This window comes from Salmo trutta, chromosome 39, assembly GCF_901001165.1.
Source record: "Salmo trutta chromosome 39, fSalTru1.1, whole genome shotgun sequence".
NCBI lineage: Eukaryota > Metazoa > Chordata > Actinopteri > Salmoniformes > Salmonidae > Salmo > Salmo trutta.
Genome location: NC_042995.1, coordinates 17345526 through 17362554, shown reverse-complemented (window position 1 = coordinate 17362554; position 17029 = coordinate 17345526). Strand labels below are relative to the sequence as shown.

At 47.1% G+C, this 17029-nt stretch overlaps 1 protein-coding gene across 14 annotated transcripts in view; it reads left to right on the top strand.

Annotated features, from left to right (window-relative positions):
- Window positions 1-17029, top strand: part of LOC115179602 (bromodomain adjacent to zinc finger domain protein 2B-like) — a 70077-nt gene that overhangs the window by 26907 nt on the left and 26141 nt on the right. For all 14 annotated transcript variants that reach the window (XM_029741224.1, XM_029741220.1, XM_029741217.1 and 11 more), the window contains exon 3: window positions 14542-14721. In XM_029741224.1, coding sequence (XP_029597084.1) covers window positions 14544-14721 — 178 coding nt within the window. In that variant the 5' untranslated portion in view covers window positions 14542-14543. The remainder of the gene's footprint in view (window positions 1-14541; window positions 14722-17029) is intronic.

The window sequence follows — 17029 nt, the reverse complement described above, 5'->3', positions numbered from 1 at the left end:
ATGTCGGGCTGCTGTTTCACTCACAGCCTCTTCCTGTTTCTGGGGCATGAGGCGTGAAGGGTGTCTGTTTATCTCCAGACCACCAACCCCTCCCTACAACTCACAGACCAGGAAGTGCACAGCATTGGTTGACAGGAAATCTTAACATGTTATTTTGATGTGTAAATCCTGCTCTCTGCTGTGTCACTGAGTTCATTGTATATTGTGTTTGTTATAGGAAATCAGAATCTGCCATAATAATCAAAGTAGTGTAGCTTACAGCGCAGATACAATAGACTAGGCTACAGTATCTCGCATGTTGTCTCTCCAATTGAAATGCCTGCCTGCCTGCCTAGATCTTTGCTTTGTTATGACTTGTTTGTCTTTGAAGGGATGTCTGGTTCTCCCATAACAATTGTGCAATTGAAAAAAAAACTCTCAGCTCAAGAAAAAGGAGATGGTTACACACCATTAGAATGGAGAAAGGACACAAGTTGAGTCAATGTGAATGACAGAGAGAATCTCTCCTTTGTCTGCGTGTGCGTGTGTGTGTGTGTGTGTGCGTGTGGCTGTTGCGACCATCGGCAGTGCTGTTGTCGGATGCAGGTGTTTGCACTTCAGCCAGCCTGCGTAGCTATGGAGCTATTCTTCACTCACAGGTTTGATGTGATTTACTCTGAACATCTGTCTCTGGCAGGTGTGTGGAACCATGAGATCTTGACTCTGATCGCATGATATAGATATTACACAGGGGCGGGGGGAGTGAGTGTGTGTGTGTGTGTGTTAATGCCTGTGTGAGACATATAGCTGAGCAGCAGAGAGAACATCCCCCCCCCCCTCCCAGGGATCAAACATGAATCCCACTGCTCTGTAATCCAAACCTGTATTTTGTCTGGGTGACCAGGCAGACCCTCCAACAATGGTCTCTGGCTTGATTTCCTGTGGGTGAGTGGTATCAACAGATGAGGTGGACTCCGGTATCCAGCTGGCCAAATGAGGAGTCTACTCCAGGGGCATAAATCCAAGCTACATCTGCTTGGTTGAATCGTGTCTCAGTGGAAACAGAAGAAATATAAGAAAATAGCCTACAGAGCTTGAACTATTTTCAAGCTATTTCTCTCTCTCCCTGTCCACTGCTACTCCTACCAAAGTTCAGATATCTGGTGACAGGGGGCAGCAGGAAACGCTGTGATTGGCTCCTCGCTATGAGGAAGTGCTGGGCTCCCGAGGAGGAGCCAGATGGGTTCTAGTTTCACATCAAACACTGCCACAGCACTGTAGCACCGCTCCTGTTGCTGTGGGGCAACGAGAGAGGGAAAAACAGTCATTGTGCTGATAGCATTTGTGAAACCAGTCTGTTATTGTTGGAGTCACTGCTGCTGTAACTATGAAGTTGAACACAGTCAGGAAGTGGAGGTTTCTGTTCTGGTTCATCGGTGAAAATCATACAGGGTGGGAGCAAATGTGCGAAGTTAGGCTGCTACACCATCCATTCAGAACCTCAGCTGGTTAGTTTTAAAGGGTGTTTTACGTTTAGCCTGGGGGGAAAGACAGTGTGCTGGACAGAATTGGATTGAGTGAATTTGAGCCAAACATGTGACAAGAATCTTCAACTCATCACCAGAGACATGAGTTTTCCCTTGCCATGTTACTTGACCCGGGAAAAACTCTGGGTGCCTCCTCATCACGTTTCAACACCCGGACACCACTGCATAACAATGTGGCGACATGTTCAGCGTCATTGAAATAGAGTACGTTTGTGAATTGAAGAAACAGAAGGAGAAAAAAAAACGTGTGTTGGCTCAGCTAACCGGACATGTTAAGTGTTCAACGCCATTTGCTGCACAAATCATATTACCTGACAATGATGGAAGTAAAGGCATGTGCAACTAGACACGTTCAATTTAGTGCAGCTGACAGTGGAAGCCAGTGACTTGTACAAAAGAGATGCTTGGTCTGTTTCGGGCGCTCTTAAAGGTACAGCAATTTCATCCAAATTAGCATGAGTCAATGGAGCCCAAAGTGAAGCTGATTATCTTCTGTTTGAAATTCCAGCCTAATTGGCTAGCATGGGAGTGAAGGCGAAGCTATGCCTGTCTGTCGTTTCTCGCTTGGGTTGGCATTAAAGGTTGTGCGAAACGAGTGTCAAGAGTTTATTTGCCTGGGGTGTTATATTAGTTTATTGTATTTATTAAAACCCCTCGCGAATACAGAATACATCTTTTGACTCTGCTGCGCTTTCAAACTTGTAATGTAATATAATTGTAAATGAGTGTTAGACGTTCAAATGTATTTCCTTGTTGTTTTTTTTTTCTTCATCTAAAAGATGTCTCTCGGGTCCCCCCCCCCCCCAAATCCTCATCACAAATGCAAATGTCTCACATTAATGAAAGAGGCTTTAGTTGAAGGTTGTGGTGTAGGATGGATGATACACACAGGGATTGGGCCGCACCGTGTCCTCCCACACGCTGTGGAATCGTATTATCACGCCGGCAGTACTTTTTACAGTGGCCTGTCGGGGCTGTAACGTGCGTAGCTAAGCCAGGTGACCGTAGCTGTTAGCATAGCATAGCCCGTAGCATTGGCCTCTATGGGAGCTGGGCTAATGTCAACAGTGCGTTAGCGCTGCTGGGTTGAGTGGAGTCACTGACTGTTAATCATTGTTCAACGGAGAGGCTGTCAGGCCACAACAACACGGCACGGGATGGATCACCGCTATAGATCCCCGTTTTACGGAGGGACCGTTTTAATGCCGTCGTTTTTAGTCATTAGGCTCTACTTGTTACATATAGGAGAAGCCTTGGGTCTGAAGAAGTAGTCAGCTGTAGCTAAATAGTGTTAAGGATTTTTACACCTCGAGGTGTATTTTCACATCCCCTTGAAGATGAAGACATATTAACTACCTGTTAATCAATAATGTATAACATTAATGATGCTATTAATAAGACATATTGACACAACAATTATGGCATCTTAAATTGTATGTTGTTTCCGGAAAGGTGATAAAATCGTGTGCATGTCTCTAGTTATTTCGAAGTCTAATCCCTACTTCATTTCCAGCTCTAGTTTGGTTTCTATAGAGAGATATTCGAAGACAGGGGTTCTTCTAAGAGTGAGAGTGAGAGGAGCGTGTTCTCTGTAATTAAAAGGCAATTTTCTGAAATTGATTAGATTATGCTAATGAGGGAAGATGATATCAGGCAAACGTGGGAGAGAATGCCAGTCCAGCCGCCATTACACGGGTCCTCTCTGCTTTTCTTTCTGCCGAGTGCTTCATAAAATGTCAGAGCGCTTCTCTCTCTTCTCCCCGAGCAAGACGCTGTGAGATGGCAGCTATCTCACCTGCTGCACTCCGTGTGTGTGTGTGTGTGTGTGTGTGAGTGTGTGTGTGTGTGTGTGCACACTGGCCTCTCTCATGTAGCATTGGAGCAGAACGGAGTGGCCTTCTGCCTGCTGCGTTCTCTCCCGCTCTGTCAATAAAGGACCACAGACTCTTTTCCAGCCGTCTTTTCCCCCGTGTTGAACAGACAGTAGAGCGTCAATCCACTCCCCAGGACTAATAATCGAAATGTCACCAAAAGCCTATTGTTCAGCGGCGTCCCTGACAACCGAGCTGCTATAGCTGTCGCAGGATTGTTGTAGTTGTTGCTGTCGATTTCGAGGACTAGCTAGCCTCCTCGGTCTTCCATCGGTTTCATTAGTGGAAGGTGTTCTGAACGGGCCTGGTCGTGAAACGACACACGTGAGCACTAACACCTGCCCGTTGATACAGACAGATGCTGCAGCACACCCCCTGCGACCTCCGTTAGTCTTCTACACATGTAGAAGAGTAGGTATCTGCTCTGCATATGCTGTGTTGCCTATTTGCACAGCTCAGTCAGAGGAAATCAAACAGAGGCTATCTCCTTAACTGAAATCATAATTACACAATTATGCTAACTCAAGAATGCGTCCAGGCGCTGTAAAAACCAGCCAAGCTCCAGCAGGACTGAGCAGGGGGGGAGCTGGGGAGTGTTTGGGGGGAGGGGGGTAGGATATAGGAAACAGGCTTTGAGAGGGAGCCTGGAGGCTTCATTTAGCCACGACAACAGTACATGAGCTCATTACACACACAGAGAGCTCTCAGGCCCAGCCCAACACTGCAACACGTACACATTCAGACAGCAGCGGGAAACATCAACATTTAATGGGATATCTCTATCCTGCTAGCCCTCGCCTTCCTGTGCTAAAGGAACATTAGGCTGAGCCACCAGGGGCAGGAGTTAAGGGGTTTGCAACTTGGCTGAGGGTTTTTAGTAAACCCGGACTCCCGGTAAAGCCTACAGCCACTGAATATCAAATATGGCCGCCGGTACACCCACCAAGGGAACATTCAGTCAAATGTATTTGTAAAGCTATTTTTACATCAGCTGATGTCACTAAGTGCTTATACAGAAACGCAGCCTAAACCCCCAACTTTCATTTGAATGTGAAGGGAATTTCCATTTGATAAATTCCAATTCTACGAGCATATCTCTCTGCCGTCAGTTGATGCGGTCAAAGTGGAGTCATATAGAATGAGCTTTGTGACCACACATTTCTGTCTGCACTAAGGAATGCTTGGTCATGGCATTGGCCATCTCTTCTTAGTCACTGGTATATCTCTCTCAGCTTAGAAGTGGCTAGACATTCATTAGAATCCTGTAATAGTGTATACATGTACATATCATTGACACATTTTGTCGTTTAAATCTCTAAGCATGAGATGTGTAAAATGTATTGAATTGCACTGAAGTTGGCCCATTTGAATTGCCTAAAAGTGTAGGCCTATTTAATTCCAGGGAAATACTTGACGGGAGAGATGGTTGCTTCTGTCATTGCGGTGTGTATTTATAACAGCTAGCTCCGTTTTTGGCTAAACCGGGCTGTGCCGATGCTCGCAGGACACTCCATGATTCTGTCACTTTCGTTTTGTCTTGCGTTTGACACGCATGTCATCTGCATTATGCATATCTGGAGTGTAGCAGTCGATCTCTCCCTCCCTCTCTTCCGTCTCTCTCTCTCTCTCCGCATCCTTCACTCTCTCTCCGTCTTCCCTGTGTTGCTAAGCCTCCTCCTCTTCCATTTCTCCCCTATGCCCACACACATGGCTGTTGTGGCTGATAAAAACGGTACTAGACTGTTTATTGTACCCTGATGGAAAATGTTATGATTGTTCTAATATTGGACTGGACCTGGTAGCAAAAGCTGTGGCCTTTTGGTGAATTGACCAGCTCTGTGTGAACTGTCTCAATCTAATCCTGTATGAATAAATCTTTTTACTTTGTTTCAAATTGCTTTTTTGGTGAACCATCTCTTAGGGGACCAATTGACACTTGAAATGAACATTACAATGATGCTTACAGTGAATGTGTGTGTGTGTGTGTTAAAGTAGAATTTGCTGAAGTGGTATGAAGTGTATAATTCTCCACCGATCAAAATGACATGTTATAAATGTCAGGTATCGAGTATTACAGCCGTTTACAGCCCAGCCATGTGGCTGGATATCTAGTTTGCTATGACATTTTCGTAGTCTTCTTGTCCACCTGAAAGCATCCGATTTGTCTCATTAACGGTCCTTCTCACACCAATTGAATGTCATTTAATAATCATCAGCGATAGATCATCACCGTTGATGGAGCCTGGAGGAAGAAGCAGTGCAGAGGAGATGATTTAAAACTGAACAAGGGTAGGAACCAGGAAGAATATATGTCATGTATAGTAACAGCCAAGTGTTATTATCCCTAACAAGCGTTGGCTTGCCTCGCTCTGCGTCCGTGTCTCTATGGTGTTTGTTCATTGTGGAACACACACACACACACACACACACATTGCTTTTCTCTCTCTGCGTAATGGAGTCCTCTAAATATATCCGGTTTGGGGCAGATCTGAATGTGCTGCGACGGGCGGTAATGAGGGCGAGATTGGCTTGTGGAGAGAGAGCAGAGGGTGGAAGAATAGCAAATTCATCAGGACTGAATCACTCACTGAGAGAGCTGCCTGTCTGCCTGCGTTAGGCTTTGGTGTGGCTAATGATCTTAAGACCCCACAAGGTTTCCATGGGGACATATTTGATGATGGCTCTATATGCAAATTGAGCAGCATTTCGCCTACTATTGCTTAGGTGGGTAGAGATGTTTGCTACATAGGCCTGCCTGTCGGCACCAACCTACACCTCCTTTCTCTTTCAAAAAGCGACATGAGTGAAAAAGGATTTCGGCTTCCCAAAACTACAGAGGAAACACATTTCCCATCTTATTCCTGGTGTTGTTGACCTGTCGGGAGATATAGTCCTACTGTAGGTTAGCTGAGAAATGCCAGTCTATCTGTGTGGAGTGTAGAATGTAACGTTCTTCCCTTGCAGACTGCTGCATTCCAGGAGGAACCGGGCCTGGCCTAGTGGCCTGAAGGGCCTGCTTCTCCTCACTGAGATACGTAGCCATTTTTACATGAACATTTGAGTCATTTAGCAGACTCTTTTATCCAGAGCGACGTACAGTCAGTGCATTCATCTTAAGATAGCTCGGTGGGACACCCACATATCACAGTCATAGTAAGTACATTTTTCCTCAATAAAGTAGCTATCAGCAAAGACAGCTAATAAGGGGGAGGGGAAAAGTTGTGTTAGTTCACAAAAGGCTTTTTTATTTTATTGTATAAATGTTTTGGGAGAGGGGGGGTGCAGAGGGATTATTTAAGACACTCTTTTAAAGGAATAGACTGTTCCTAAATGTAGGCCTCCGTTAGATTCTCTCCAGTCAGTTGAAGTTATACTGAGTTGAGTTTAGTTGTAGGCGAGCAGAGCAAGTTCTAGCTGTGACAGTTCTGTCACAGACAGACATTTGACATTTAACACAAGTGACAAGCTCAGCCACCCCTCTTCAGTGGTTTCCATCCCAGGCCCAAAATCACATTATTGTCGCTGAAAACCACAACACAGATCGCAGTGTGAGTGTAGAATCAGGCAGCCCGTCTGCGTTTTTATGACTGAATCAAGTCTTTCGGCACAGGAGGACTGAGCGGTTTTTCCCTGGTGGTGTGTTATTGTCCTGACAGTCACCACTAGCGGCCTTGCAGTGGAGCTGGGCTGTCCGTGGATTGGCTGCAACAGTACGGGAAGGATACCGCTGCCAAGGCGGTGCAATGGGGTGAGAGATGTTGCCCTTCCCAACATGCCCTGCTCTGCCATCTGTCGCTGGGCGGGTGTGGAGAAAAGGGGCAGGGTTTAAAGAGCAGACTATGGCCACTTAACAGTCAACACACACAGGGGCATTGTGCGGTGTGCCCATTGGCCCAACTGTGCTAGGCTATGTCACTGTTGTTACCCATCATCATCATCGTGTCTGTCTGATGCTGTCAGTGCTGTGACTCAGTAGTCTGGTAATAGTCTGAGGTTTAACTCGGGACAAAGGCCATGGCTTCCTGTTGGCATTATGTCACTTCCTGCCTAGTGGTAGTGTTTGTGTGTGTGTAGGCGGGGTAGGGAGGGGATCTGAGTAGAACGATCTGTATTCATCTGTGTCACTTAGTGTTTAGTGCAAACAAGACAGCCATGAGTAAACACACACACACACCGTGAAAAGGTAAACAGTGGGGACTGAAATGTGCAAGGTCGGGTGTAGTGAGGGATATACTGGTAATTTCTCAGTCTGGGTCCATGACCCCTCTCTCTCTCTCTCTCTCTCTCTCTCTCTCTCTCTCTCTCTCTCTCTCTATAAAACGTATAAAACGCCAGCAAGAAAATGTCTAGCTGGAGTTTAAGCCTATTTACAATGACATAACTTCTAGATCCACGATAAATAAAGGAGCTGAAAGAAGGACATAATACGAGCACTCTGGTAAACAGCGGTGAGCATACGTGCTCTGTCCCCAATCTCTCACACTTTACTCTCCTATTTCTGCCGCCCACGTAGTGTAGTGAAGCGGGGGATACTAAACGGCCCAAATGGCACCCTATTCCCTATACAGTGCACTGCTTTTGACCAGAGCCCCACTATATAGGGAATAGGGTCCCATTGGTGACGCAGTACAGAGTGCTGCCTGCTGCAGGTTGCTCTGCTCTTTGTCGCATTAAGGCCTCTAATTGTGTTGAACAAGGCCGCGGGACACTGGCCATGACGGGTGCCGGAGACGACACAGGAGCCGCCAGTATCACCAGGCAACCGTCGCACAGCGGAGCCCCAATGGAGCCCAGGGCCGGCTCCACGCTTCAGGAGGCCGCCTCCAGTTTCACATCGCACACATCCAGCCAATCAGTTTAACCAGTGTGTACAAGACAGGAAGATGCAACTACAGTGGCATCCATATCGTGGCTAATTTTCGCCTCGTTCACTGTATGGATTTACAAGTGGGTTTTAGGCCCTTTACGATTTAGATGTTCTCTCTGGTGTGATGGGGAAATGACAGAGCCAAGATTAAAGGTGTTTGTTGAATGCGGAGATGTGAGATGAAGAGGCGAAGATAGACACAACACTGAGGGGCTGTAGACGGAGAGAAACAGAGAGGCTAGAAAGAGAGAGGCGGAGGATTCGGGCTGAGAGGCAGGCAGGCAGTGTGTGACTTTGAATAGGGTTAAGACGTGGGGAATAATGCGTTTTCCCCTCTCTCGCTCCCCTCCATTAGGGCGAGAGGAGACATTGTGTCCGCACTCTGACTAGCGCTGATCCATGCTGATGACTGTTGCCGGATTATCTCTGTTAGCATCGGCCATCTGTTACTGTGGGGGGAGAAGGAAGAGGCTGGGGAGAGAGAGACGCATGCTACCAGCAAGGGCCCAGCTCTGTCCTGCTTGAAGCATGCAGCCATTTGACACACACACACACACACACAGTGTCAACACACACACACACACACACACACACACACACACACACACACACACACACACACACACACACAGAAGGCCTAGTGTTAGCTTACAGATACACACACGTGCACCCATTATCATAACTAAAGCAGCTAGCTAGTGCATACTTAAGAAGGTAGAGTATTTGTGGCACATGCAAACACACATACAGGCCTCCCCCTCTCTCTCTCACACACACACACACACACACACACACACACACACACACACACACACACACACACACACACACACACACACACACAACCCTCCCCTCTCACACACAGCAGAGAAGAGGAGGAGGGTCTTCTTCCACAATAGCAGGGACATGTGAAGGCTGCTATCGAGGCCACATCCACTCATAAAAACCCAGCTAGCGAGCTGTTTATATTCCCAGCAGATTTCCTGAAGGGCCATTCTTACCACCATTTGCAGCTTGTTTTGGCAGCTGAATGGTGTGTTGTATATGTGGACGTGACTGTGATTCTGCCAGGGTAACACATCTTATAAATCATTTGGGGGCTATTAGCATAAATCTCTCCTCTCGTACCATCCGCGGCCTGCTGTTTGGTCACAACGCAGCTCGCTGATTGGCTCAACGTTACCTAAGTCACATTAATTTAGCCGTTCACGGAGATTATACCGCCCGCCTTATACCGCCACTGTGCCGCGCAGTTAATTACCTATAAAATCAAGCTAATTCTGATGCTAAATCCATTTTAATTTATCATAATTAAGTCAGGATTGGATCCTTAAATACCTCGGCGGTCCATTATTGTTGCAATCATTGTTTGCTGCGTCAGGTGGTATCCTCTTACCCGCTCCAATCGTTTGATTCTTAATAGATTTAATAGTACTAAGTGATCAGTTTGTTGTGGACGTCGGAATTAGAAGACGAGGGACAGTCGTTTTGTCTCATGTGGGGGAGAAGAAGAATCCCTTGTCAGAGATGCTGTGTAAGATGAGATAAGGCGGAGGGCCGTTTTTTTTTGTTACCCCAGAAGGAATCGCTTTTTTAGAGGAAATGAATTCTCTTCACGTCTTTGGGTTTTGACAGACCGAGGCATAAGTGCAGATATTGAGAAATGACAGGAATGGTTTACACGCCGTCATTCATCCCCGGGGGGGTTTGTTTCTGCGCCTCCTTCAGACAAAATGCCTTCTCTTTCCCCCTCTCTCTGTCTCTCTCTCTCTGTCTCTCTCTGTCTCTCTCTCTGTCTCTCTCTCTGTCTCTCTCTCTGTCTCTCTCTCTGTCTCTCTCTCTGTCTCTCTCTCTGTCTCTCTCTCTGTCTCTCTCTCTGTCTCTCTCTGTCTCTCTCTCTGTCTCTCTCTCTGTCTCTCTCTCTCTCTCTGTCTCTCTCTCTGTCTCTCTCTCTGTCTCTCGCGTCTCTGAATTGCCATTTGAAATCACACCGAATGATCCGCTCCGTTGATTACCTGACACAAAATAAGCCCCCGTCTCATTTTGTCGGAGAGATGAGCCGTTGTTTTTGCCGTTTTTATCTGCGTTGTAAAAACCTGATCTCCATCCAGCCGCTATTGATTGTCACCTGTTTGTCTGAGACAATGGTGACAGCAGTGCAATGGTGAACCTAGTATTACATTTGAGCAGAGAACAAAATATGTTTTATACTGAATTAGAAAAATATTGATACAGCTTTTCGCAAACCACGGTCATTAAAAACGGAGGTTTATTGCTAAAACATGCGTTTAAAAAAGAAGCCACAAACGGCCTAATGATTTGGCTAAATGAACCTGTCATGTCCGTGCATGAGGAACGGGTCCCTCCCGCTGACCCTTGACCTCTCTGGTAAGTACACATGATCATGGATGTGTCCCAAATGACACCCTAGTCCCTACATAATCCACTACCTTTGACCAGGGCTCATAGTACTCTGGTCAAAAGTAGTGCACTACATAGGGAATAGGGTGCCGATGGGGGACACAGACACGGCCCATATTTGCCACAGCAACAACTGAACCGCAATGGCCGCCCTGCAACAGTCCTCCTCCAGCACCACGCGCAGTAGCCAGGCAGCAGCCAGATCCCCGAGGATTGCAGCAGGTTTTCTTGTCATTTGCGCCCCCCCCCCCCCCGTCAGCCTAGCTCCTGGCTGATACTTGATATTCAGAGGATAGCAGCTTTTGTCTCTGAGATCTAATCAGTGTCCCTGTGCCTGCTGCAGAGGAGAGAGAGAGAGAGAGAGAGGAGGGGGACTAAGGGAGACTGTTTATGTGTAATGACACAATATGAAAGGCAGCCTGTAAAACACAATCTGCAAACTGTGCTTTTCAAGGGGATTTTCCTACCTGGATTAGTGTCAGGTAAAGGGATGGAAACGGGAGGAGAGAGAGGAGAGAGTCAGGGGCCGTGTGATATGGGAGAGATTTTGTGTGTGTGCGTGGCACATGTGTGCATGTGTGAGAAAGTGTGTGTACGTGTGAGAGAGAGTGTGTGTGTGTGTACGCGTGTGTACATGAGAGAGAGTGTGTGTGTGTGTGTGTGTGTGTGTGTGTGTGTGTGTGTACGCATGTGTACGTGCGAGAGAGAGTGTGTGTGTGTGTACGCGTGTGTACATGAGAGAGAGTGTGTGTGTGTGTGTGAGTGTGTGTGTGTGTGTGTGTGTGTGTGTGTGTGTACGCATGTGTATGTGAGAGAGTGTGTGTGTGTCCTGCCTGCCTGAATGTTTGTGTAAGAGAAGGTGGGTAGGAGGAAATAATGGAGTAGAAATAAGCGACAGTGGAATCATCTAACCCTGCCGTTGTCTCCCGAGGTTTATTTGAACCAGTGTTGTCAGTAATGCCAGTTCTCTATGAGGCTGTTAATGGACGGGAGCACAATAGTTCCACAGCGGAGAGAAGTCTATTGGGTCTTAGAGGAGTCTTTGAAAGCCCTCTGTGTGTTTTGTACAAGGCTGAAAGAAAGTGGAACTGTGAAGGCTTTAGTTTGCCTGTTAACTACATCCACTGTGAGAGGGGGGACTGTTTCACACTGTGAGAGGGGGACTGTTTCACACTGTGAGAGGGGGGACTGTTTCACACTGTGAGAGGGGGGACTGTTTAACACTGTGAGAGGGGGACTGTTTCACACTGTGAGAGGGGGACTGTTTCACACTGTGAGAGGGGGGACTGTTTCACACTGTGAGAGGGGGGACTGTTTCACACTGTGAGAGGGGGACTGTTTAACACTGTGAGAGGGGGACTGTTTCACACTGTGAGAGGGGGGACTGTTTCACACTGTGAGAGGGGGGACTGTTTCACACTGTGAGAGGGGGGACTGTTTCACACTGTGAGAGGGGGGACTGTTTCACACTGTGAGAGGGGGGACTGTTTCACACTGTGAGAGGGGGGACTGTTTTACACTGTGAGAGGGGGGACTGTTTTACACTGTGAGAGGGGGGACTGTTTCACACTGTGAGAGGGGGGACTGTTTCACACTGTGAGAGGGGGGACTGTTTTACACTGTGAGTGGGGGGACTGTTTCACACTGTGAGAGGGGGGACTGTTTCACACTGAGAGGGGGACTGTTTCACACTGAGAGGGGGACTGTTTCACACTGTGAGAGGGGGACTGTTTCACACTGAGAGGGGGACTGTTTCACACTGTGAGAGGGGGGACTGTTTTACACTGTGAGAGGGGGGACTGTTTCACACTGAGAGGGGGACTGTTTCACACTGTGAGAGGGGGGACTGTTTCACACTGTGAGAGGGGGGACTGTTTCACACTGTGAGAAGGGGGACTGTTTCACACTGTGAGAGGGGGGACTGTTTCACACTGAGAGGGGGACTGTTTCACACTGTGAGAGGGGGGACTGTTTTACACTGTGAGAGGGGGGACTGTTTTACACTGTGAGAGGGGGGACTGTTTTACACTGTGAGAGGCGGGACTGTTTCACACTGTGAGAGGGGGGACTGTTTCACACTGTGAGAGGGGGGGACTGTTTCACACTGTGAGAGGGGGGACTGTTTCACACTGTGAGAGGGGAACTGTTTCACACTGTGAGAGGGGGACTGTTTCACACTGTGAGAGGGGGGACTGTTTCACACTGTGAGAGGGGGGACTGTTTCACACTGTGAGAGGGGGGACTGTTTCACACTGTGAGAGGGGGGACTGTTTCACACTGTGAGAGGGGGACTGTTTCACACTGTGAGAGGGGGACTGTTTCACACTGTGAGAGGGGGGACTGTTTCACACTGTGAGAGTGGGACTGTTTTACACTGTGAGAGGGGGGACTGTTTCACACTGTGAGAGGGGGACTGTTTCACACTGTGAGAGGGGGACTGTTTTACACTGTGAGAGGGGGGACTGTTTCACACTGTGAGAGGGGGACTGTTTCACACTGTGAGAGGGGGACTGTTTCACACTGTGAGAGGGGGGACTGTTTCACACTGTGAGAGGGGGGACTGTTTCACACTGTGAGAGGGGGGACTGTTTCACACTGTGAGAGGGGGGACTGTTTCACACTGTGAGAGGGGGGACTGTTTCACACTGTGAGAGGGGGACTGTTTCACACTGTGAGAGGGGGGACTGTTTCACACTGTGAGAGTGGGACTGTTTTACACTGTGAGAGGGGGGACTGTTTCACACTGTGAGAGGGGGACTGTTTCACACTGTGAGAGGGGGACTGTTTTACACTGTGAGAGGGGGGACTGTTTCACACTGTGAGAGGGAGACTGTTTTACACTGTGAGAGGGGGACTGTTTTACACTGTGAGAGGGGGACTGTTTCACACTGTGAGAGGGGGACTGTTTCACACTGTGAGAGGGGGACTGTTTTACACTGTGAGAGGGGGGACTGTTTCACACTGTGAGAGGGGGACTGTTTCACACTGTGAGAGGGGGACTGTTTCACACTGTGAGAGGGGGACTGTTTCACACTGTGAGAGGGGGGACTGTTTCACACTGTGAGAGGGGGGACTGTTTCACACTGTGAGAGGGGGACTGTTTCACACTGTGAGAGGGGGACTGTTTCACACTGTGAGAGGGGGACTGTTTTACACTGTGAGAGGGGGGACTGTTTCACACTGTGAGAGGGGGACTGTTTCACACTGTGAGAGGGGGACTGTTTTACACTGTGAGAGGGGGGACTGTTTCACACTGTGAGAGGGGGACTGTTTCACACTGTGAGGGGGGGACTGTTTCACACTGTGAGAGGGGGACTGTTTCACACTGTGAGAGGGGGACTGTTTCACACTGTGAGAGGGAGACTGTTTTATGAAAAAGAGCTGGGAACACTCTCGTAAATCAAATAGAGATTCACGCTATGTGCTTGTGTGCATGTGTGAACTGTGTGTGTGAGAAAGACAGAACGTGAATTTGTGTGTGTGTGTGAGAGAGAGAAAGTCTATGTGTGTGTTTTGTCCGTCCAAAATGTCAGACAGCCTCTTCTCTCCCCTCTCAGCTGAACACTTGTCATTTACTGTCATGTTAAAGTGATAATGGTCACTAATTCCACACCAACCCCCCTCCTTAAGAACTAGTGAAATCCCCCCCCCCCCCCCAAAAGATGCCATCCTCCCGGCCCATGAGCTCTGAATGGGAGGTGGGGTGTGTGTGGGGTGTGTGTGGGGTGTGTAGAAATATTGTTCTGGGGAAGTGAGATGTGAAAGGGAGAGTGGCGGGCAGCAGTGTCTGTTTCTCTCTTTCTTTTCTCTCTCTCCTCTGCTTTTGTAACGGTGCTGATTGGATTGTGTTTGACAGATATGGAGTCTGGAGAGCGGCTGGCCTCCCCTGCGCCCCCCACCCTGCCCACCGCTCGCACCTCCTCCCCTGCTGCCTCCTCGTCATCTTCCTCCTCCTCGTCCTCCCCGGCTCCCCACTCCAAGAGCAGTCTGGCCCCCAGCCCTGCAGCCTCACTGGGATTTACCCTCAGCACCTCTGGTAAGACTGCTTCATCACTCCACGCCGTGCATCACACACACACACACACACACACACTGTCAACACCCTGTTAAACTGCACATGACTAAATACACAAAATGCACTTTACACTTTCTACAGAGAGACTGGTTTACAGAGACACTGGTTTACAAGGAAATGGTTTACAGAGAGGCCGGTTTACAGAGAGGCCGGTTTACAGAGAGGCCGGTTTACAGAGAGGCCGGTTTACAGAGAGACCAGTTTACAGAGAGACCAGTTTACAGAGAGACCGGTTTACAGAGAGACTGGTTTACATATATATTAGATTTCTACTTCCTCGTTAATAACTACTGTCTGTATATATAGAATAGAAATACCCCTCATAACTACTGTCTGTATATATAGAATAGAACAACCCCTCATAACTACCGTCTGTATATATAGAATAGAACAACCCCTCATAACTACCGTCTGTATATATAGAATAGAACAACCCCTCATAACTACTGTCTGTATATATAGAATAGAACAACCCCTCATAACTACTGTCTGTATATATAGAATAGAACAACCCCTCATAACTACTGTCTGTATATATAGAATAGAACAACCCCTCATAACTACTGTCTGTATATATAGAATAGAACAACCCCTCATAACTACCGTCTGTATATATAGAATAGAACAACCCCTCATAACTACCGTCTGTATATATAGAATAGAACAACCCCTCATAACTACTGTCTGTATATATAGAATAGAACAACCCCTCATAACTACTGTCTGTATATATAGAATAGAACAACCCCTCATAACTACTGTCTGTATATATAGAATAGAACAACCCCTCATAACTACCGTCTGTATATATAGAATAGAACAACCCCTCATAACTACTGTCTGTATATATAGAATAGAACAACCCCTCATAACTACTGTCTGTATATATAGAATAGAACAACCCCTCATAACTACTGTCTGTATATATAGAATAGAACCACCCCTCATAACTACTGTCTGTATATATAGAATAGAACAACCCCTCATAACTACTGTCTGTATATATAGAATAGAACAACCCCTCATAACTACTGTCTGTATATATAGAATAGAACAACCCCTCATAACTACCGTCTGTATATATAGAATAGAACAACCCCTCCATAACTACTGTCTGTATATATAGAATAGAACAACCCCTCATAACTACTGTCTGTATATATAGAATAGAACAACCCCTCATAACTACTGTCTGTATATATAGAATAGAACAACCCCTCCATAACTACTGTCTGTATATATAGAATAGAACAACCCCTCATAACTACTGTCTGTATATATAGAATAGAACAACCCCTCATAACTACCGTCTGTATATATAGAATAGAACAACCCTCCATAACTACTGTCTGTATATATAGAATAGAACAACCCTCCATAACTACTGTCAAGCATATTGACTGCGCACTGTGTAATGAGTGGCGTAGAAACTAAAAAACCCTTAAGATTCACCTTTAACTCAAAGTTCTCCTTTTTTCAGCACAGGGAAGGATGAGTTTAATGCGTTGCTGACTTCCCCCCAGCATTAATGATGTAGTTATTGTTAGGCCTGTGAAAACACCTTTTCTCCCAGACTCTGCCTTCCTATGACAGCTTGGGTTGCTGCTGAAAGCTGCTGCATTAATGAAGCCCAAACAATTAGAAAGCCTCTTTTGTGTAATACGGAACACACACACACACACATACACACACAGATATGCTCGCCCATGTCTCCTGACAACCTCTTGCTATGTGGCTGCATCACTGATGTGTGTGTGTGTGTGTGTGTCTCAGGCTGTGCCTGCGTGATTTAACATGTCTGTCAGCCACTCAGTGTCTTCGTGCCAGCTCCAAACACCCAGACCCTTTCTCTGCATTCTAATTGTGTTCTCAGAGCCATTATGCAGCATGAGGAACACACACACACACACACACACACACACACACACACACACACACACACACACAGGAGTCGACAGATCACACTGACCAGCAAATAGCATGCAAATTTCACACTGCACTAGTTGTTGTCTTTCTCTTTCATGATAAGAAAAGCGACAAAATAAAGCCCCCAGTATTTCTCTCTCTCTCTCTTCTCTCCCCTGTGCTGCTCCAATGAAGCAGCCATTAGGCCATCTTCTCATGCATTATACATTGCCCGTATCCCTCTGCGCCATAACCTGTTCTCAGATTGTCTAGATAAGTGATTTTGGGCCGAGCGTCAAATGAAATGCTGAGAGGCAGGCTTCTAGCTCTGAAGTTGTGCCGAGTTTGATCAAGCCAAGCAAGA